The following is a 24,051-nucleotide window of genomic DNA, read 5'->3' as shown; positions in this document are numbered from 1 at the left end:
TTCTAAAAAATCCGTTAGTGGCAGGGTAGCCATGTGATAACTGGATGTTTAATTATATTTTATTAAAACAACTTGTTTCTCTCATGTCTAAAATAAGTCTATATTTTGATTTAATAATTTTGTATAAAGAATCCAAAATTGCTTAGCTAAACTATTACACATAAAATAATTAATAATAAACATATTTTTACATTATTTGACATACTTCTGCATATGAACTGGCATGAACCCTGACTAAGCTATTGACTAATATAACTAACTTAAAATATTACGTATGTAGGTACCTACTGTATGCTAAAATATACAATAATCTGATAAACTTAATTCTAAATAATATTACATAACTTAAAGCCTCTATTATCATACTACTTAGCTCTTCGAGAAGAAACACCACCTATTAGTTTTTATGATTCATTCTTATTAGAAATAGATTGCAAAATTAATTCTAGCTCACATTCACACTTCCAATCATGTTCGACCAATAATAATTTAAATAATACTTTATGTAATTCCTTTGAGAATAATCGTCTAGCGGATCCAGTGCCAACAACTTCTATAAATGAAGGTAATAAGAATACTGTCACTATTGAAGATATTTTAAATAATATTAAAATATGCCATCAGCCTTTTGGTTCTTCTGCTAGTGGATTGCGAATATTAAATGATTGAAAACTATTAAAACTGAGGGAGTCTTTTTTACACATCTCTGGAAATTCTGTTCCACTTAGAAGAAGTGCTACAATTAGGGTTCAATCCACTTCAATATCTCGAAGAGCAGCAGGAGTTACTAGAAGAAGAAACAAGATTGCCAACTAGTAGAAAGTTGAAACAAGAATGAAAAAGTAATGAATAAAAAACGCAAACGAAATTTAGTACTTAACATTAAATTGAATAAACCCGATGCCACATCACATGGTTACAATCATTAGATTAGGGAGCTGAGGAAAAGAAAATATTTTTTTTAATTTCAAAAAGAATGTTTTATTAAGACTAATTCAAACTTATTAGTCTTCCAACTTACAGGATTTTTTTTATGGAAAAAAGATCATTATCAATTTAAAAAAAAATGAAATAAGTGCCGCATTATCCTTAATTGATTTACGAGTATATGTAGTCCTTATATCTGTAACTATTTTCTTTGTTTGAATTTATTGTTAACAATTATTATGCTTTAAATCTTTTTGTTATAATATTTTGAAATTTCTCGTTGACTTAAACTAGATATCTTTTTTATTATTTTCCTTTGGAATTTTTTTTTTTTAATCTTTTCTCTTTAAAACTTATGGTACATTTAATATATGTATTTGTCTGATATTCATTAATAAAGAAATTTTGAATTTAAAGGTATTCCTAAACGGAAACGCTCCATTTCTAAAGGTCTATAGTGTATCAAGTCCAATATGCCACAATTTTTTTTTGTTATAAATTAATATTCACTATAAAGCTGAAACATTTCCTTATTCTGGTCGATAAGTCCCAATAATAATATTATTATTATATTAATAAAGTTTGCTCAATTTCACATAAAAACAAATACAATATTATTTAAGATTTCCAAATTTTCAAAATATTAAAAATTATAAATTTCTGGTACGAAAAACTTAAAGAAATGTAATAATGCTTCTAAAACATTTCCAGTCTTTCTGCGTCAAGATATAACACTCGTTCAAACAAGACGCGTAAACTGAAAACCGCTCCCACCAATAGGAGAAGCCGATTTTGACATGGTACCGCAGGTCTGTAAAGGATCTTAAAATGCTGTCGGGTTGTTTTGAGGTTTTCCGCTCGATCGAAAGATGGCGCGGAACGTAATTTTGCGATATGTTAGAGAATCTGCTTTGTTTCATTTAATCTCCGATAGATGAGGCACTCTGTATTTTTTAACTTGGGGTTTTCCCGTTTGGCTTCAAATTCAATATTTTTGCTGCAGACGTTTAATTGAGAGACTAAAGTAATGAACACTGCAAACTTGTTATCCCCATTAATATTTAGTGTCCAGTGCCTGTCAAACGAGATTAGTGCTCTTCACAAAACAGGAATTAGCTACCTATTTATAAATCCAATAATCTCGGTTATTCCAGTGTTGTACTTTCTCGTGTGTTGTGTTATCTAAAACTTTACTTTTTACTTCGGTTATTAACTTTTTATTATTGACATTAAATTGGACCATTTAAGATCTTTTCACATAATGTCTATGTTTAGGGTTGACGTAAAGGCAAAACATAAATATTATGTCCCAGGCTCCACAGACCTATATTCTAGTCGCTTCGTGTTTCCAATAGATGCCAAATATAGACAGCAATGGATAATTACTCTTAAAAATCCTTGTTAAGAGCGAAGCTCTTATGTGCTCGTGACAAATCGAGCGATTTTCGGACCCTGCGTCACATAAATGCTAATAACTTTTGTTTTATGGCGAATTTTTTTTTTGGGTTTTTACCGTTTTATGTAGGAAGGATGAGCAAATATAATGGTAAACAATTTTTTTCGCCAACTCTGAAAGAGCGCTTTTTAAGATCAACCCTTTAGAAGTTGGATTTTTCTGTGAATGTATTTTGAACTTTTTGCGCGGTACCTCGCGGTCTTAAACAGTTGTGGGGCCTAAACGGTAACGTTCCCGACAATGCGGACAAAACAGCCATTTTCTACGTAAATGTATCTTTCTTTTTTGCAAAAACTATTTTTTTCAAAAAGAAACTCCTTCCGAGATAAACGAACTCAAACTTGATTTTTTTTTTCGAAAAAAAAAGTGAATTTTTCGAGAAATTTTTTTTTTCTACTTCTAAAAAATTTTTTTAATTTTTTTTTGTTTTCACCATTTCAAATCTTAATCTTTAAGGATTAAATAGAGGTATTACTCATGGCGCTACGTATTATACAGGGTGGGCTGTGTCAACAAATATGAACCCCTTTTTGAGCCTTTTTCTGACCGATTTTTTCTATTTTTCTTAATAACTCTTTATTGGCGGCACCTAGAGACTTCAAACTTTCAGCGTTTTAAGAACTTTTTAAATCCTATTTTTTGACATACTCTACAACCTTCTACGTAGAGTAATTTTTGCTCTACACCTTTTTTTAACTTTGACGCTTAATACCGGCATACCTATGACACCTACGAAAACCATTTTTTGTCTGAAGTCACCGGACTCTATCTGGCTATAATCCATTGAAAACCGTTTTTATTCAAATGTTACCGTTTTTTCCGCAACGCGCTGTTATTTAAGAAAAACCCCAAAAAATAAGCCGTTCCAATCAACCAGTCATACCCTGGAGACACAGGGAGACAGCTCATGGTACAATAAAGTTGGCGGTCCAGCACCCAATGTAAAAGCATACGGACGACGTCACTATCAAGTCGCACATGACCAGATGACGCAACCGCGGGGTTTTCGGTATCGTGGCTAGAAGGATGGAGTTGGAGGATGTCTGGCAACAATTATTATAAACGCGTCATGTTCGTCTCGTGACGTCATGAGTTATTTTATTAATGAATTATTAGTATTATGGGGACAATTTTACGCGGTTTCTTGATAAATTACTACGATAAATAAAATTAATATAGATATTAATAAATAAATATATTGGAAATATACAGAGGGTATTGATATTATGGAACATTTATGAGGATAATAATAGTATATAAATAGAATTATACGGGGGGTTTTAAGGTTTAAGAACATTTACAAGAAAGATAATATTTATAATAATAGTAAAAGCAGCATAAAGGTTAGGACAAGGTATAAATACCTGGAAAAAAATTATAGTAATAATAGTTTTATTTTAGTTTTAGTTAGGGTTCTTTTAGTGGGGGTTGTTCAATTGTTATTACCAATTTATTTATATTAATAGTTTATCAATTTAGAAAAAAAAGACATTGATGCGGTGTCAAAAAAAGGTGTGTTTTTTGTATTCTTTTACTATTTAACTGATATCACGGCTTTTATAACTTCAATTCAATAAGTTGATAAATTTTTTTATTCGTTTTTTTTCCTTTAAATTTTGTTTATTTTATTATAATTGCCTTTTAAAATAAAAATAAAAAAAAAAACAAGAAACAAACCACTTTTTCCTATCCTAATACATTGCTTCTAATGGGACCTGATCTTTCTCTTTAGATTGTGACACTCGTATAAATCGTGGAAAAATTTGTCATAAAGCTTTTTTACTAGTTTTTAAATGGTCTTTAACTAGAAAAAAGAAATTTTGAATTCGAAGCATATTTTGAAAAAATGGTCATTTTGACCCCGGATTTTGTTCGAAAATCGAAAATTGCAAAGAAATAGGGTTTCTGTTCATTTTAGAGTCAAATTGGTAATAACCTTTTTTAAAGGTACTCTGAAGTAGTGCAGGATAGAAAAATTAAAAATTGACATTTTTCCATAGGGCCCTTGATAATTCGATATTTATGTTTTACAGTTTTTTTTTAATTTTCTCCGATTCTATAATAGCTAGAACCAATTTATTTTAACATGCGGATACCTCCTAAAATTCCTGAGAACTTTTGTTTGAAACAAAAAGTTATCAGACTTACAGTTAATTTAGAAAAAACTAAAAATCATTTTTTCGAAATTTTTCGAGGGTATACATACATATTCCTTTCGATTTTCGACCAAAAAAAAATTATTTTTTTATTGACTTTTTTTACTGGAAATTGTTAGTTTAGGGCTTATTTTAAAATTTCCCAATAATCATTTTAGGGAAAAAAATGGTACGGTGGGAAAAAACCAGTTTTCTTTTGTTTTTCCCACATTTTTACTTATATCTCGGCTTCGTTTCGATTTATTTCGTTTTTGGTTTCTTTTATTCCTTATTCTTCTCCTTATGTCAATTCTTTTTATATCTTATTACTATAAGCTTTCAAAAATAAAAAAAAAATCGACATAAAAACACGGTTGTCTGATTCCAATACCCTAATAAATGGGACCCTCTTTTTCCTTTATCTTGTGGCACGTATAAATCGTGGAAAATTTATTTATTAAGCTTTTCTACTTAATTTTGGATGGCCCTTAAGGTAAAAAAAATTAATTTTGAATTTGGAGCATAATTTAAAAACGTAAATGAAATTATCTGCATACTATGGTGAATACGCCATAACGTTCGCCAGTACAACAGTGTATTATAATTGAGAACTCTGTTTTAGCGTATTTACCCTAGATGACGTATTATAATAAAATAAGAAGGTATCATTGAATATTGGTTATATTTATACGAGTTACCTACTTGAGAGCGGAGCGTATTGTAACACATCATGGTTCTCTGAAGCATGATACCCAGAAATAAGTAAGTAATATTTCAATGAAATTTATTTCTGATTATAATAGATAACGAGACCTTCCCTTTTCTCTCTGTATTTACTAAAAATGTTAATTTTTTCGAAGTACTAAAAAAAAAAAGTTGCGTAGAGCACCATGCCGAGACTAAGGTTTGAACTCAGAGCCTTATGAGAATACGGCAGGTCTCTTCCCCACTGCGTGTTTAGGGCACTGCTTGGATAATTGTGGAGATTTTTTTTGTAGTACTGAAAAAAATTTTAAAAATTTCTACTGATCCCCACGGACCAAAGTAGACGCTTCGCGTTTACTTTACTTGTTTAAGAACCGCTGGTGAAATAATTCAAACTAAATACTTTGTCTGTGCCAATCATTTTGCTCTAGAATTCATTCTACCCCCAAAAAGCCACAGAGGCTTCGCATGTAATGTTATTCCTCTTTTGTTTCTTCCAAGAGGTAAGAAATAAGTTAAAACTTACCTTGTAACATAATGCATCAACTAATAGAAATTTGCTAAATATTTACTTACAAATATATTTCGGGCTTGCAAAAAAGCATGATTTTTACTGTTTCAGATGCGGCTTTTCACTGAGCCAATTATTAAGCTTATTCATTTTAACTTTCACTTACATATTAGGCTTTTTATAAGATTTTATAGTGTGGTCCTACAATTTTTTCTTGTGTTTTCACTCTCATTTACTTTTTAAATCCTATAATTATCATTTACGATACAAAATAATTTTTCTTCCTATCGTCAGACCAGAGCACTAGTGAGGCTTAGGTTGTACCAGGTGATTCATTAAGGGTGTGACTTGGTAGCATATTTCAAAATCGGTATAATATGTAACATAAATGTTCATGGATGTAGCCATATTTTCTAATTATCATTCTTTTGTAATACTGAACATAATTAATTTTATGTCTAAAAAGAATATTTTTTGTATATATAATATTAAATTAAAACGCTTTTGAATTACCATACCTACGATATGGTAAATCGTAGTGATACCTTAGGAAGTTTTATTAATCCAATAAAAACAAAATTATTTACATATTTTTTTTTATTGGATTAATAAAACTGCAACTAAAACCGAAAGCAGATCGGGAAAACCCATGTTAAGGATATAAAATAATAGCAGCAACATCGCACATCAGGTCAGTCAGTCAGTTGAGTCAGTCACTTTGTACCCCACATTTTGGTCCAGACGGGACGGATTGAATCACGGAAGTACAATTTATTGATTCACACAGAACACAAATATGTAGACAAGTGGTGGTTGCATACAAACTGATAGAAATTCTTCTGACAAATCAGCTAGCGTCCTCTCGCTTGGCAGCGGAAACTGTTGTAACTAACTTGACAGTTTGACGTGCCTAATTGAACCAATCAAAATGGTGAAAGGCGTAGCCAAATTAACGCGGGAAATCAAATTTCATTTAATCTCAAATCTTATCATTTAATCGTAATATCTAAAGCAAACGCCGAGAATGAAAATCGTTTCCAATTTCTAATGATTTGCCTAGTTTTTCTGATGTCAATGGATTTTTGAAGGCAAGATGTAAAATTTTGGAAAAGTTTGATTCTGTTAAAAAAGATTCCAAGGTCGTACAGCGTTTTGAAAATAAGGTCTCACCATTCTACCTCAAGAGCTGAAGTTCAAGGTAAATTCTCTTGTTACTACTGTAAAAAAACCTCATTTAATTTACAAGTGTTTTGATCATTTAAAAAATTAGACGTCAATGCTAGAATATCTGCAATCAAAATTAAAATTAAAATTGTGCCTAAATTGTTTTAATTCTTCCCATCAAAATACTGAAAACTGTCCTAATAATTCTAACTGTCGCCAGTGTGGGCTGAAACACAATACACTTCTTCATTTAAAAACAGGTCCCGAAACTTCGGATGATCAGCAGCATAGTACGCCTGAAAACGTTGATGGTCATGAAGCAACCATAGATAAAAGGGGTTTAAGCAACTGTGAAGCAACTGCGACGGGGCCGGGGGCGGGCCTAGAGAATCGATTTTTCGGCGTCACCGTCTTCGTTCGCGGCGACTCTCGTTGGACATGCGAGAAGTGGGGAAAGTACGCCGTCGACGTTGTGAGTATTAGCACCGAACATAAACTAGAATTCTTGTTCTTTATACTGTGGTATTAGCGACTGTGAAAATTAAAGTCTCTAAATGAAATGGCTCGGAATATATTATACGTGCACTTTTGGATTCCGGGTCTCGGAGCAATTTTATAACGGAGAGCGTGGTTAATAAATTGGGTTTGAAAAAACGTAAGGTTAATTTTGATGTTTTGGGGGTTGGCGAATCTTTGACGGCCACCGTAAACTCTAAAGTAAATGTAAAAATTATGTCAAAGGCAAGTAATTTTAGCGATTTCAATTGCTGTCTTGTTGTTCCAAAAATTACTCAATTCGTACCATCGGTTTCATTTAATATTTCGCACTGGGATTTACCTAAAGATATAATATTGGCAGACGATTCTTAATAGTCCGGGTGCAATTGATATGCTTTTGGGGGTAGACATGTTCTATAGAATTTTGTTAAATGAACAGATAAATAAGCCGGGATTGTCTGTTTTACAAAACACCAAATTAGGATGGGTGTTTGGAGGTAATTTTGGTAAGAATAATTATAGTAGATGTTCTGAAGGAAAATGTCTCATTTTACGATAGATAATTCTAATAGGGCTATTGACGAGCAGTTAGCTAAATTTTGGGAATTGGAAGATTGCCCCAATGTAGTGGATCAGAAATATTCACAGTCTGAACAGTTTTGTGAAGAACATTTTACGCGGAATTATAGTCGGGATTCTAACGGGCGTTTTATAGTAAAATTTCCATTTAATGAAAATATTGTCAAGCTAGGCACGTCAAAGGACATAGCTGTGAAGCGCCTGAATTTTTTGTTGCAACGTTTAAGTAAAAATGGGGATTTAAAACGGGAATACGTTGAATTCTTAAATGAGTACCGCGAGTGAGGGCATATGGTCAAGGTCCAAGATTTCTCTTTGGATGGCGCCGACTCTGAATTAAGTTATTATTTGCCACATCATACCGTGATAAAGGAATCGAGCTTAACGACCAAGATAAGGGTGGCATTTGATGCGTCGGCAAACACAGTGTCGGGTTTATCGCTAAATGACGCACAACATGTAGGACCGACTATACAAAATGACCTTTTGTCTATAATTTTGCAGTTTAGGATTTCTCCTGTTATAAATGCCGATATATCTAAGATGTATTGTCAGATATGGATGCATCTAGATGAACGAAAATTTCAGAGAATTCTGTGGAAAGACCCGGACTCGTCGAATGACAATTATAGAGTGTTATGAGTTACAGACTGTAACTTATGGTTGCGCCTCATCACCATTTTTGGCTGTTAGATGTCTTAAGCAATTGGCTTTAGATTTCCAAGGTAAATATCCACAGGCGTGTGACACAATTTTAAAGTGTTTTTATTTAGATGATTTATTTGCAGGCTCCTTTTCTAGTTCTGAATTATTACAGCTTCAGAAGGGCATATCTTTTATCTTAGAATCTGGTGGTTTCTAATTGAGAAAATGGCTTTCTAATAAGCCAGAATTATTACCAGAGTTTCACGTGGATAATAAATTATCGTCAAATATTTTGCAAATTGGTGAGATTGAACAAAATAAAACTTTGGGTGTTTTATGGAATGCTTACTTTTAATTTTTCAATAAACCAGTTCTCACCTGGTAATGCCATTACGAAAAGATTAATTTTGTCCATAATAAGTCAAATATTCGACCCTTTGGGTTTATTATAGGGACATAGTTTCAAATTTATCAAATGATAATATAACGTGGCATTTTATACCACCGAGGGCCCCCAATTTCGGCGGCTTATGGGAAGCTGGTGTCAAATGCGTTAAATTTCACTTAAAGCGCGTTGTTGGGGATGCTAAGCTTACCTACGAAGAGCTGAACACGATTTTAACCCAAATAGAGGGACTGTTAAACTCCAGACCTTTAAAACCGATGTCAACGGACCCTGAAGATATGACGCCTCTTACTCCAGCCCATTTTTTAATGGGAAGACCTATTACCGCCTTACCTGATGATGATTACAAACCAATACCCGAAAATCAACTTGCGAAGTTTCAACAACTACAAGCGAGACAGAGGTACAACACTTCTGGGAACGGTGGAATAAGGAATATATTTCGGAGTTGCAGACCCGTATCAAGTGGAAGAAAAACCATCAGTCCTTGTTGAAGCTGGGCCGCATCGTTCTGATCAAAGAGGGCAATTTACCTGTCTCCGCGTGGAAATTAGGGCGTGTGTAGCTTCATCCAGTGTAAAGACAAAATTTTATGTAAAAGGGCTGTAAAAAACTTTGTGTTTTGCCCATCAGTGTTGCCCACAATGTTCTTAGTAAATAAGGTTTATATAAAAAACAATGTTTTATATAGTGAACAATGTTATTATTAATAATTTTAAGTTACTATCAATTTAAATCATATGTATGTAATTATTATTAAGTAATGTTTATTTTTTTTATCAGTTTTATTCAAGTAAATATACAGTCCACTTTGTACCCCACAACCGGTAATAAAACATGCAGTGCCTCTATCTAACGGAGAATGAATGAAACAAAATAGCTTCTATAATGTACAGCAAATCGATGACGTGCCGCGCCATCCTTAAAACAACTCGACACATTCGTTTCATTCACTTTCATTTCTAAAGGGGAATGTTCTGTGATACTAATTAGAAAGGAAACTCCTGTAAGAGCCAATAGAACACTGAAAGTCGATTGACTGTTGTGCCATATGAATTTCGAGGAGTAGTATTAACCGGAAATGAAAATAGGTTTGTGACGTCATAATAGCGGGTAATTTAAAATTTGATTATGGCGCCAAATTTAAATTTTGCTCTACTATACCGTGCGCTTAAAAAAAATTTGTGGGAATTACGAGACTCTTTCAGAAGTTATAGTACAAAAATAGAAAAAGTGACAAATCGAGGATTTTATTTAATATGGGAACAAAAAAGTCCCAATTTAATACTTTTTCAGGCAGATTGAAAAAGTGTTAAATTGGGATTTTTGTTGTCCCCATTTTAAATAAATTCCTTTATTTGTCCCTTTTTTTGCGTACTAGAATTTCTGAAAAACTTATACATTTCCTACTAGATGCATAGGTCTGGGTTTCAGAAATTAAACAAGAAATATTTACAAAATCTACTACAATATTATGAGAAGAGATTATGGCAAAAAATTCACATGTTATACAATAAAAAATAATAATTGTACACAATTGTTAAAACATTAAATAAAATATAAAAATTCTTCCAAATTTCTTAATTTATAACTTATAACCACTAACTGTAATTAAAAACTTTGTTGAAGTATGAAGAACAAACTTTGTAAGTTAGGGTTTGTTCAGGGTGTTACAAACAGTTATAGTAAAAGTATAACGGTCAATACACATTTAATAAAATCACCAGGAAAATACTGCATATCCGATTGACCAGTAATGTTCCTTGGTAAATATTACAAATCAAATAACTATCAACAAATAAGCAATGAAAGAAGAAGCAAACATTACAGCAGCAGAAACAAAAGATAAAAAAATTCACAAATGCATTAATATATTATAAAGAAATTATAGAAAAAAAATTACAATTTATACAGTCAAAACTAACAGTTATACATACTTCCAAATTTCATAATAAAAATCTCATTAAATTAATATAAATTCAAAGTCTCTCATTAAACTAACCTTATTAGTTTAATGAAAGACTTATAATAACTCCTCCTCAATTCACTAGTTGTATTCCTTATTAAATATTATAAACTAAATAACTACCAACAAATTAGTAATAAAAGAGGCAATAAGAAAATGTGTTAAAAGTAAAATTTACAGGAGTTACCATTTTTCTATTTGCCTTTAAAAATTTAAGACTTCAAGATATGTATAAGATCCAAAATTGCTCTGCATTGAAACTGCTGAACTTGTTATTATTTCAGGTTTAGCATCACATTTTAAGTAAGTTTTAACATTGAGACTGTCAAAAAATATACAGAAACAAAATGAATTCTGCTTCATATTAAGCTTCACTGAGCCATTTATTTTGGAATCCAATGTCTAGAAATAGAAATCATATTTTATAAGTGCAGTTTGTAACTTTTAATCCATGAGCATATTCTGCTGTCCACTGCTGCTCTATCTGATCAAAAGTGGTCTGATCTTTATAATCGTGATCTGAAAAAAGACATTTTTAAATGGAAGTCCTATACATCTTGGACTTAAAGAAATAAAAAGATTTTATTTTATTGATTTCAAATATTTTATACAAAAGATTTGGCCACACAACAGTGGTGTCAGTCTAACAGATACATTACTAAGTTAAGGATAATATTTTTTTACTATGATAAAGCTAAATTATTAATTGAATAGCTTAGTTTAACCTACTAATGATAAATTCATTACATTAAGCGTAAGCTAACATCTTTAATGGGGTCACTTGTTATGAAGACTATTCTAACTTACCTTGTATTAAGCCTGGGGATTAACTGAAGGTATGGCATCTGGTTTCATTCGGGCTTCGTTCGCGTTAGAGGCTACATTGATTTTTGGAGGCAGTGTTTTTAACTCTTTCCTTCTATTCTTTTATTGTTTGTGTATACGTTATTTAAGAGTAAGTTGAGCTTACTATAAGTTGTATTGGTGTTTTATTGTTTTGCCTTACATCATCTGCTTTTTGGCTAGAATTTTTTCATTATGTACATGCTTGTCTTAAATTCCTGCTTTCAGTTAAAGTAATATGAGCGATACAGAGAGGAAGGCGGCCCCCCCTGCCTAAGGTAAAAAGTTCAGAGGAATGTGTTGTAGGTAATGCTGGCATTCTTTAAGATTCTACAAATGCCAAACTTGAAAAAGAACCAATTCTTTATTCACAAAGTTATAATGGTCCATTTTTAGTTTATCTAGAGTCCACTAAGAAAGTGGGCTTCAGTATAGGCAAGCTTAATAACATAAAAATTGCTAGAGATATCTTTAACCTGAATCTTAATGATATAAAAAAAATTAAAAACAAAGGCTTAAATAGAATTTCTGTAGAATTCATTAATTTTCAAGCAGCAAATAACTTTGTAAAAAATAAAACTTTACTCAATAAAGGCTATAAAATTTTCATTCCTTTTAATTTTGTGACATGCAAGGGGTTAGTCAGGCAGATAGATTTAGAAATAGTGGAAGGAGAACTCTTAGAGTGCTGTAAAACAAATAGTGCAGTTGAAATTCTTGAAGTCAGGAGATTGAACCGTAGAATTGTTAAAGATAAAGAAACCGTATATGAACCTACTGGGTCAGTCCTCTTTACTTAAAAGGGTGTTTGTCTTCCTAAATCTATAAATTTATATAGATTCGAAAGACCAGTATCCATATATAAATCTCCAGTAACACAGTGATTTAGATGTTTGCGCTATGGACATACTCGTACAAATTGCAAAGGTAAAGAGAGGTGTTTTACCTGTGCAGAGGAAAAGAAAACAATGAAGTACAGAAAACACTAGCACTCCTGTTGTGAACTTAAATGCTTCTATTGCAAAAACCCACATAAGTCAACAGACAAAAGCTGTCCAGAGTACACCAGACAAAAAAATATTTTAGAACTAATGGCTTTTGAAAATATTACTTTTTATGATGCTAGTGAAATCATTAAAAAAAACTACATCTCAAAAGATGAATTTGTATATCGTCCTACAGAATTCCCAAGCTTACAAACTATAATTAGACAAGACCCTTCAGAAAATACAATCCAACCATCACAGCGACGCATACAACATGCAACAACAGCACCTGTAAAAAGATCTTTTCAACAAGTTGTCACTGAAAATAATAGGAAAAAACGCATAATTTATAAGGGTTATGACAAAAAAGCACATAATAAACATTTATTGTTTCCCACTTCAAGACCTGAAAATGAAAATAGAGCACCTATTTTTCCACAAATTTCAGAAAATAATTTAAATACATCATTGCCTAGTACTAGTGCAGTTCATACTTATGATTTACAAGAACCTCCTTACCCTGATGATGTCAGGCACATTATTAATGCAATTTTAAACACCTCAGAAAATAATAAAAGATTAATCCAAAGTATATTGTATAACCAAAACCTTGACATGGATATCGATCCCAGTTTTCAATCCGATTCAACCTAAAAGCCTACCTTGCTTCTCACCCTTATGTTGAACAGAAATAAACTAAAAATCATCTGCTGGAATCTGAGAAGTATAAATTCCAATAGGGACAATTTAAATAGCCTTGTGCATAAAGAAAGTCCCGATATTGTTTTAGTAAATGAATCATGGCTAAAAACTAATGACACCTTTAATCTAAATACATATGACACAATCAGGCAGGACAGACATGATGTTTATGGGGGAAGGTCACCTGTATTAGAAAAAATCTTATTTTTAAGGAAATCGAAACTTTTTCATCAGACCACACACAATATATAATAGTAGAGATAGGTAATTTACGAGTGGTCAACTTCTATTGTAATTCACATAACAATATATTTATCCAAGTTTTGAGTAAATTGATATTTTATATTGCTAAACACATTATAATCATGGGAGATTTTAACTTCCATCACCCCTTATGGGATAAAGCCACACCTAATAAAGGTGGTAGAATTATCAGTGATTTTATTCTGATAATGCAGATAATGGACTTGTGATTTTGAATGATGGCTCACCAACTTTGTTTCAACTAGCCCTTGCAACACCAAGGCTACCAAGATTTAACTTTGATAAGCGGAAATTTAGCTACAAAAGCTACATGGAATATTATTAAAGACTGTGGTAACAGTGATCATTTTCTCATATGCGTTATTCTTAACGATAACGGTGATGTTAATTTACATAATAATATTGCTAGTCCTTATATCAGAAACTTCAAAAGGGCAAATTGGGAAGCCTATCATGATAAACTCTTAATACAGCTCTCAGATCTTAATTAATTATAATCTGAATTATGACCAATTAATGTCTATAATTTTTGAGCTTTCTGAACAAGTTCCCAATAAAATTGGTTGGAACACCTATGAAGAGGGGTAATCCATGATGGGATGATGAATGTACATCTTGGGTGGAAAAGAAAAATGCCATAACAAATTTTAATGATGTCCCATCTACAGAAAACTATATTATGGCTAAAAAGATAATTGCAATAACTAGCAAACATAAAAAAAAGAAAAATTCAAACTTTTTTGTGATACTTTAAATAGAAATTCGAGCATTACATATGTTTTAAACAAAATTAAAAAATTTAATAACAACTCTAGAATAAGTAGATTTAATCATGTAATTTCAGACAATTTTAAGTAATCCATTCTAGACAATATGTCAGTTATAAATATAGACCCCAGTTTCAATCTGGTTCCGACCAATTGAGGTGACAATTTCTTGCATTTTTTCTTAAATAAGTTAAACCTGGCCTTAAATAAAAAGAAATTATCTGCAACAGGTATGGATGATATGTCCTATCAAATGTTTAAATTTCTACCCTTTAAAGCTAAACAAATTCTTTTAAATATCTACAATAAAATCTTAATGGGAGGGGAAATACCGATATCGTGGAAAAAATTCAATGTTGTTAGTATTTTGAAACCAAATAAAGATCCAATGGACCCTGACAATTATAGACCAATTGTATTGTCATTATGTGGTGCTAAAGTTTAAAAAACTTCAAACACCCTTTTGACTGCCTTTTTTGCCTTGGTACAATCTCATCTAGATTTCGGTTCGATATTTTTTAAACCGCGTGCAAGAACAGCTCTGAATGGATTGGACGTGGTGTTTTACGAGGGCTTACGCATATATATGGGATGTATGCGCTCTACGCCCAGAGTGGCATTGTTAGCGGAAGCATCTATGATAGACCTAGAACACAGGAGAAAACTACTGGCTCTTAAACTAATTTCCAAATGTTTATTAATTATAAATCACCCTATTATCCAAATCATAAATAATATTAGATCTAAAATAATCCATAGACTGAGTTTTGGAATAACAATAAAACTCCATATTTAGTGACTACATTTCAAAGCTGCAGACCATACATAACCCTACTCTATAGAGGAGCAAAATTTCCATGTTACGAAATCGCCTTAAACATTCTGAGTGGGTCTCTAAAAACTATAAAATGTAACTTAAAAAAGGGAGATATCATGACAGGAAATAAATATCTATCCCATCCTTGAACTATAGATTCTCGTCACGTTTGCCGGATAACCTTAATATTTATAAGGCCGAAATAATTGCTATTCATGATGCTGTAGAAACCGCTATCAATCAACAAATCAAGAGAGCAATAATATTTTCAGACTCAAAAGGTGCAATTACAAAGCTCAGTGGTTCTTTTTTTTACAGCAAATTCTAAATATTGGGTTATTAAAACTAAAAGATTAATTGCTATGACTAACAACAATGGCTATGATATTAGACTGTCTTGGATCCCAGGTCATTCAGATATACCAGGCAATAATGAGGCAGATATTCTCGCCAAAGTGGAAACTGATTTAAACATCCCTATGATATTTCTCTATAATATTTAGGATATATTCAACATTTTAAATCAGGAAATAATAAATACATTTAGGGACAAGTGGAAAATTTTAGTGTTAAACAATCATCGCAGATATGCTAGGGTACAGCCCACATTTACCAACAAAAAATGGTTTGCTAACTTGAACTATAAAGACAGAAGACATATCACAACAATTATTAGAATGCGTCCAGGACATTGCCTGACTAACTCCCACCTTTATCGAATTAACATAAAAGATAACCCTTTGTGTGATTGTGGTTCATGGGACGACTTGGACCATATTTTCTTTGACGTGCCCAATTAATCGCGTTATTAATTTTGACCTATATAAGATCTTTGTATTAAAGAGAAGAGTATCACGATTATCTATGACTGACCTTCTATCTGCTTCGGACGAAGAAATAATAGAGATAATCATGCGATTCATAAACATTAACTAGATTAAAATCTAAAGCTCAACTTTCCAATAACCTTGAATTGTCCTATAATCCTGCCTTAATTGCTTGTTTTAGTGCATTGGTGTGGTCATATATTCCCTTTGTTGTATCACTAATATTCCTTCTGTTTTACAGCCATAGATCGAAACAGAATACGCCTAGAGGCCCGATCATAAGTTATATTTGCTTATTAAAGAGTTACAGTGCAGCAAAGTATCCTGAGACTCCTACATAGTCCAGAGCCAAATAAAGTAGGATCTCACACAAATCGGGCTGGCAATTGCCTTGCAGCAGAGCCATCAAGTCAACAAGACAAGACAAGATAAGGTATCTCCTGCTTGAATTGGGCTTGAATGAATAAGGAGTAAAATAATTTTCTCATGCATATATTTGTTCATTGTTGAGATTTTCATGGTTTCAAAGCATAAGAATCTGAACCAAAATATAAAACATATTGATACTGTTAAAAAAAACAGGCAATCTGTGTCTTTTGCTATCCACAGATATAACACTACAGCTTCTTCTTTAGAATCCATTTCTGACTTTTATTGTTAACATTTGTACTTGTCATTTCCACAAAAAAAATTATTGCAATAACTATTTATGCAAATGGAATGTCGCCAATATCTATATTCGATTCAAAGTTTTTACTGTCTTTATCTCAGTTTATTTACAATGTAATTCACTGCTTTTTTAGAAATTTATCTGTATCGCTGCTGTCAGCACCTCGAAATGAAAGTTAATCACAGCTGAAACACAACACACTGAACTTAACATTTGGAAAAATGTTTGGCGAAATATGAGAATAGATCAATTTTGATAAGATTTTTCGCAAAATTTGATTAATAAAAGTTATTTTTCAGGCAGATGTAAAATGAAAGCCTGGGGCGAATTCAGAAATTTCCACACCCGGTGTTATAGTGCAACTATCACTTGTGCTCTTTGGATGACGGCCTAACGTTACTATTTCTGAATAATTGGTATGACACCGACATAGAAGCAGGAGTAGCGATTTAACCTCAGAAAGAACGACAAAACAAAACACAATTAATCATGTTTAATTTACCTTGTACTCTGTTTACTTTTTCATTAAAAAATACAATTTTCCATAAAAGAAAATAGTGAGGAATTAGAATTATGGAAGAAACAGAGATTAATACTAGTACCACTCATGAATTTCATACATAACAAAACAATTGATGAATTGGAAACTGACGAAAATAAGAAACCCATAATCGGAGACCTATAATAAAGTTTTTAATAAAAATAAACAACCTAAGTATCATATTTTATGTTTTGGTTTTATGAGCACAATATTATCTTTTTACATTTATTAATTTTTTTGTGCAAGCGAAAGAGATTTTATAAAGTAAACAGCGAGAAATTCAATCCATAAGCTCCATACCACAGATTAAACTAGCTACGCAATACTAGCATGCGTAGCTAGTTTAATCTGTGCCCATACAAATAAAGATATTTACAATAAATATTAATAAATAGTTCTTGATAAATGACGTTAATGACATTTTAACACACTAATCACCTTATTACGGTGTATCTATTTGTGCACATGGTGCGCACACAATTTAATTTCTGAACGGAAAGCAGGGTGCACACCAAGTTGATTTCTAAACGCTTAGGATGTCACACTCACACTAGGTGTGCCGTTTCTGAACTCGCACCTGTGAAAGCTAAAGACCTATGAAAAATAGCCATGGTAAAAGCGGCAGCTTAACTAGTTTTGCATTCTTAGCCTTATTTATATCGCCCAAGCTTCCAAGGCCCTGATATTGGACTTTGGACTGTTTCTTAGTGAGTCATATATAAATTACCCGTGCGACATTGTTGCCAAAAGTATTTTGCTTTCTTTATATACCTTACGAGCATGTCTAATAAAAATAGGTTTTGAAAAGGTTTGTCGCCGATAATGTGGGCGCTGTTCTGTGATCTTTGATCTCGATTGTGGAGGCGTAACTGAGGTGAAGGCTAGATTGATGCTAGCCCAAAAAACATCCTGGAACTGCAAGGACTGTGACAGCAGTAGATGACTGTCCGTGGTAACAGCTTCATCTTCCAAGTCCGAAGGTGACATGATGGAATTTGAGACGATAAAGGAACTACTGAGTGAGATACGAGACGTGAAAAGATCCATGGATTTCATTAATGAGCAATTTGAAGAGGAAGTGAGTGTACTCGAATTATGTTTGAAATGTTTTCCGAAGTATCAAAGAAAAATAAAATACTAAAAACTTAGAACACTGAAAGGCCTTTCAATGTTTTTTTTTTCAATTTCTAAGACTAAAAAGGAAGTGGAGCGACTAGAAAGAGCTGCAGATTTAAAGAATAGAAAAAATGCAACAAAATATCTGCCTGTGAAAACATCTTGTCGGACTTGCATTGTCTTATTTATTTAATGTAACACGACGTTTCGGTTGGTAAGTATCTCCAACCGTTATCAAGTGTAAACTGACAGCAAGCTACTATTCTAAAGGCTTATATACTAGATGTGTGCAGCGATGTAGAATGGAAAGTCATCCGTGAAAAGAGTTGGGGGGGAGGACACGCCCCTCTCTAGATCCTACACAGTCCTGAGAGTAGAGGTTTCCAGATGTTGGGTATATCGACGCTTGGCTGGCTGAAGATCCCCTGATTCTGTGAAATGAAAAGCTGCCTCTACGAACTTTCTCTTCCGCCAGTGTTGTTCCTTGTGCAGAATCTTGGCTTCTGACCAATGGATATTGTGTCCATTATGCCACGCGTGCTCTGCTATTCCGGATTTGGAAACCTCTCCTCTTTGGGTCCAGCTGCGATGTTCCTTCGCTCTGACTTCTAGGGGGCGCTTCAGAATCGCGTCATCTTGGATACTTTGGTTTTGTTGTTTTAGACAGTTTGTGATGTCTTTAATGTTCATATTATTTGTTGTCATAATAATTTTGAATTTTGGCTTCTTCATTTGTAGTAGCTGTACTGTGTATTTTTCCTCAGTATTTTGTTCTCGTATATTTGTCAATAACTTTTGGCATTCTTGTTCGCTATTACAATTGAATTACAGCCGCATTCTGTAGTGCGGGATCGTATGGGATCGTGTTTTCATTTATTATTGTAGTTTTGTCTAGAATTGTGTTTTTAAGACACTCTATAAAATCATTCTCCCTACAGGATTTGCAAAAAAAATTAAATTATCGCTCTGTTAGGGCCATGCATCTTACTTCAGATGTAGTTAATAATTGAGAGCAATCTCCACAGTAATATGTTTTGCAAGAATCACAGACAAAAACATACATATTTTTCCTCTTGTTTTGTTTTTGTTTGCACTTTATACAGGAATCACCCATGCTTATTTGTCTTTATACAATGTATAATTATTAATGAAATGTATTGGCAACTGCGCCGGCCATTTGATCAGAAGGTCGCACGATTTTAGCGTTAATATTTCTACACAAAACTCATAATTTACTTAAAAAAAGCGTCTTGTGGCAATGGACTTCTGTAGAAATAAAGCCCTTTGAAGAAATAAAAAACCCAGTTAATCTCTAAACCTTTACTTAGCGTATGTAATCCTGATCTTGAGACTGAATTGCATACAGATGCCAGTAGCAAGGGCATTGCGAGTATCTTGCTGAAAAACCATGTGAATGTATTTAAACCTGTTATGTTTATAGTTGTTTTATAGTCGTATGACTAATAATGACCAGAAACACAGGGCAGGAGAGCAAACGAAGCATGTAGACCGATGACTGGTTCTTGTGCATTCAGTTTTAAGATGATACGTTTAAAACAACAGACTAAAAGAAAAAGATTGCGACCAGCAAATAAAAAATACTTATGTTCTTAAAAATAGTAGACTATATAGAAAGAGAATTGACGGTATTGATAAATTGGTTATTTCAAAGTCAGCAAGATATTTTAAAATAAATAATTTTAAATCTTTTAAGAAAATATCATGATATTGGCCATATTGGCTTAAAGAAATATGACACTTTAATTAAGAGTAAATTTTGGTTCCAAGGTATGACAAGGTTTATTAAAACAATATGTTAAAAATTGCTTAGATTGTGCTTACAAAAAAGATCAGTATGGAAAAAGAGACAGCAGGATTTTCATACATATTAATGATCGTAGATTCCTTCTCAAAATTGTTGTTTGAAAGACCTACTAAAAAAACAGGTTCAAAAGAAGTTATATATATCTTAAAGGACCTTTTTAAACTAAAAAGCAGTACAGCTTTTTTGCAGTACCTAAAAAAATTATTTCTGATCGTGGCAAGGCATTTACCAGCAAAAACTTTAATAATTTTTCGTTAATTTTTCAGTTTAAGCACATATTAAATATATGCGAAATTTGCGAAAGTATTAAAGTTATTAAAGATATGCGAAAATATTTTTTTGAAAAAGCACATTTACGTAACAAACAACCAAACAAAACTACTAAGAAGAAATGTACGGAAATGTAGTGTAATTATTTTTTTTATAGAGAGGTTCATTTATTATAACATTTTCACCAAATATGTTGTTATAAATATTAAATTCAATTTAACCAATTAATACAAGCTATTTTGTTTCAATTTTTCTTTTAGATACTTTTACTTATACAATTTATAAAATATAATTAGATAAAATAAATATACTAAACCTATATCCATGGAAAATTGATAAATATTTACAGTTATTAATTTAGAATCTGATTTATAATAACCAAAAATGGGAAACTCAAAACCTTATTAGCAAATTTCAAAAAAAAAATCTAATTATAAACCTCACCAAAAATTATTCATTTTAATATCTACAAGAAGTAAACCGAGGTCTAACAAAAATTGTTTCTCAATTTTCTATGAGACCCACTTTCTGTTTTTCTTTCTTTTACTTATTTATACAAAATCTTAAATCAATTTATTAATTTTATGGTCTTTAAGTAATAACTAGTCAGGATTCACCAAGAAAATTTTGATAAATTATTACTTTTATTTCAACAAGCAAAATTGATTTATTGTGATGTGTTTATTTTTATTGAGTGTTTTCAATTAACATCTTCTGAATATTTTAATATTGAAGATTATATATAGCACTTACTATAATGGAGGGGATTTAATAGTAATGATGCGCTGATAATGTTTTTTGATGACAAATTGCAAAATAATATAGAAATCTGTACAGGGCATATAAATTTTGACTTGAAGGACGTAAATAGCAGTACAGTAAATGAATATCTGTCCCATAGTCTCAGCATAACGGGTTCCATGCGGACGGCGAGAACTAGAGCGCTCGAGGCTCTGCTGAGTCTTCCGCCTCTGGACCTCGTTGTGCAATTCGAGGCAATGAGGACTGTGTACAGGCTATACGTCCTCGGCGAACTACGTGCTGACGAGACCGGTCACACAAAAATTTGGTCACGGGCCATACAGAAATGTCATCTCCTTCTGATGGGCAGTGACTGCATGGCTCCAGTGACTGTGGACTGCGAGGAATTCGTGACGCACATTGCAGGTAGAGAGGAGTGGCAGCATTCCAACAGACCTGCATTACTAAATAGGGGGACCATCTGGTACACAGATGGCTCCAGAATGAATAACAGATCTGGATCAGGGCTTTGTGGTGGGATCCCACATACCAGTAGGGCATACTCGCTGGGGGAGCACGCCACTGTCTTCCAGGCCGAAGTATTCGCTGTATTAAAATGCGGACAGAAAATCCTAAGCGGCGAACACCGCAATACAGTCGTATCAATATGCTCGGACAGCAGAGCGGCCATTAAGGCTATCACGGCCGCAAAGGTAAGCTCCAAGCTTGTACTAGAGTACAGCCATGATTGTACTAGAGTCATACCATGTTCTGTCTTCGGACCAGCGCAGATGCATCATCAGCATACATGGTGATGGATTAATAAATAAAAAAAACAACACTGGGCCCAATACGGAACCTTGTGGGACCCCAATGTCCACTTTAAGGTTTTCAGACCGCATACTAGATCCGGAGCTATTCCTCACTGCTACATATTGTGAGCGATCTGCCAAAAATGTCAAAGTCAAATAAAATATGTAATAAAACTTATAAATTAGGGATTAAATATTAAAAAACAAAGAGTGCATAAAAGTCCTGGAAAAACTGGTGCAGGTTGGCTGCAGGGTCCAGCTCGTCTGGATATGCAGGTAATGAGGAAGCGGACTCTCTTGCCAGACTGGGATCCGCGAATGTGCCGATGGGGCCGGAACCCATAGTTGGTATCGCCAAATGCGTTGCGGTCGCGTCAATGAAGGGTCTGCTGGACAAGTAGAACCACCGAACCACAGACCTGCCTGTCTTACCAAAAATCTACTACGCCTAAAAAGACGCGAAATTCGGCTAGTGACAGGTCTTTTAACCGGTCACTGGCACTTAAGAAGCCATCTCCATACTATCGGTATTGCGGACAACCCGGAATGCCGATGGTGCTGTGAGGAGGATGAAACCGTTGACCATGTAGTCGAGGAGTGCCAAGCACTCACGCGCGCCACGTTCAAATACTTGGGTAACACTTTCAGTGTACTGAGTGACTTTAAGTCCTTCAGATCAGAGAGCCTTATCGGTTTCTCTAAGGCCGTTGTGCTCTGGTAACCCCCGGTGGGGCATGACGGGTCCATTAGGAGACCTATATGCATAACTGCCTTGGCAGCCCACTGTTTCGAGAATTCAATTCATCTGTCCCATATCAAATTATGTTTTTTTTTTCCTATATTTAACTAACAACTAGATATGACTCAGACTCCTGCTTACATCAAGTTTTTTTATCAACAATAAAACAAATAAATTCTTACATATTACATACTTGTGTCATAGATTACTATCCAATTAGGGTCAATATATCGCAACATAACACTCAAAATTCTCTTTTCACAAATAAACAAGATAAATATACCAAAAGAAAAATTAATGACTTGGAATTATTAACATTAAACTTCATAAACTATGACTGGAGGTTACAGAAATTCAGGACTCTAAAGAGGCTACTATTATTTTTGATAAAAAACTTCAAAAAATTATAAAGGCATCTGAGAGAATAGAAGTGTTTAAAAATACTAAAAAGAGAGTGAAGGAATGGATAACAAGAGGATTGATTGCCTCAATTAAACATGGGGTAGACTGCAGAAGAACCTACAAAAACATTACCATCATGAATTACAAACACTTACAAAGCTGATAGAAATCATTTAAATAAACTAATAATAATAAGAAAGTATACATTTTACAAAAACAAAATAGAAACAAGAATGAAAGTATATAAAATCATAAATAATATAACCGGTGGAGCCAAGGGCAAAAAAGCAATACATTGGTTATTAAGGATGAACAAGACCAACCTTTTAACGATTCTCTGGTGATATCAAACATTTGCAACAAATACTTTGTGGATGTCTGTACAGAACTAGAGCAAGAAATAAAAGTGCCCGTTGAAACTTATTTATCCTCAAGAAAGCAATACACTAAAGAAAATAACAGCTTAAGTTCCCCAGAAATAATTAAAATAGGCGTTCCTTAAAGGAATATAATGGGAGCTGTTCTTTTCATTACCTATATAAATTCATTACTTAAACTATGCTTAACTTCTTATAAACCAAAGTACCAGCTTGTCTATGTTTTTTAAACTAGTGTCAGTCAAGGAACTTATATCATATATATCATCATTAAAATCAGATAGTAGTAGTCCAGGGATGGACGGAATAATCAGCAGGATTTTAATGATAATTCACCCTTTTATTGTTTTACACATAGTT

General features: G+C 33.0%; 1 protein-coding gene across 6 annotated transcripts in view; it reads left to right on the top strand.

Annotated features, from left to right (window-relative positions):
- The window catches only part of LOC126742663 (uncharacterized), a 222,033-nt gene that overhangs the window by 127,538 nt on the left and 70,444 nt on the right, over positions 1-24,051 (top strand). For all 6 annotated transcript variants that reach the window (XR_007662632.1, XR_007662631.1, XR_007662630.1 and 3 more), the window contains one exon: positions 7,159-7,370. Coding sequence is in view for 2 of the 6 variants with exons in the window: in XM_050449412.1 (XP_050305369.1) it covers positions 7,159-7,370 (212 nt within the window). In the remaining 4 variants the exon portion in view is untranslated. The remainder of the gene's footprint in view (positions 1-7,158; positions 7,371-24,051) is intronic.

The sequence above is a fragment of the Anthonomus grandis genome, chromosome 12 (assembly GCF_022605725.1).
Source record: "Anthonomus grandis grandis chromosome 12, icAntGran1.3, whole genome shotgun sequence".
In the NCBI taxonomy this organism is placed as follows: Eukaryota; Metazoa; Arthropoda; class Insecta; order Coleoptera; family Curculionidae; genus Anthonomus; species Anthonomus grandis.
Note: the sequence above shows the minus strand (reverse complement) of the source record. Positions and strands in the feature narration are given on the sequence as shown.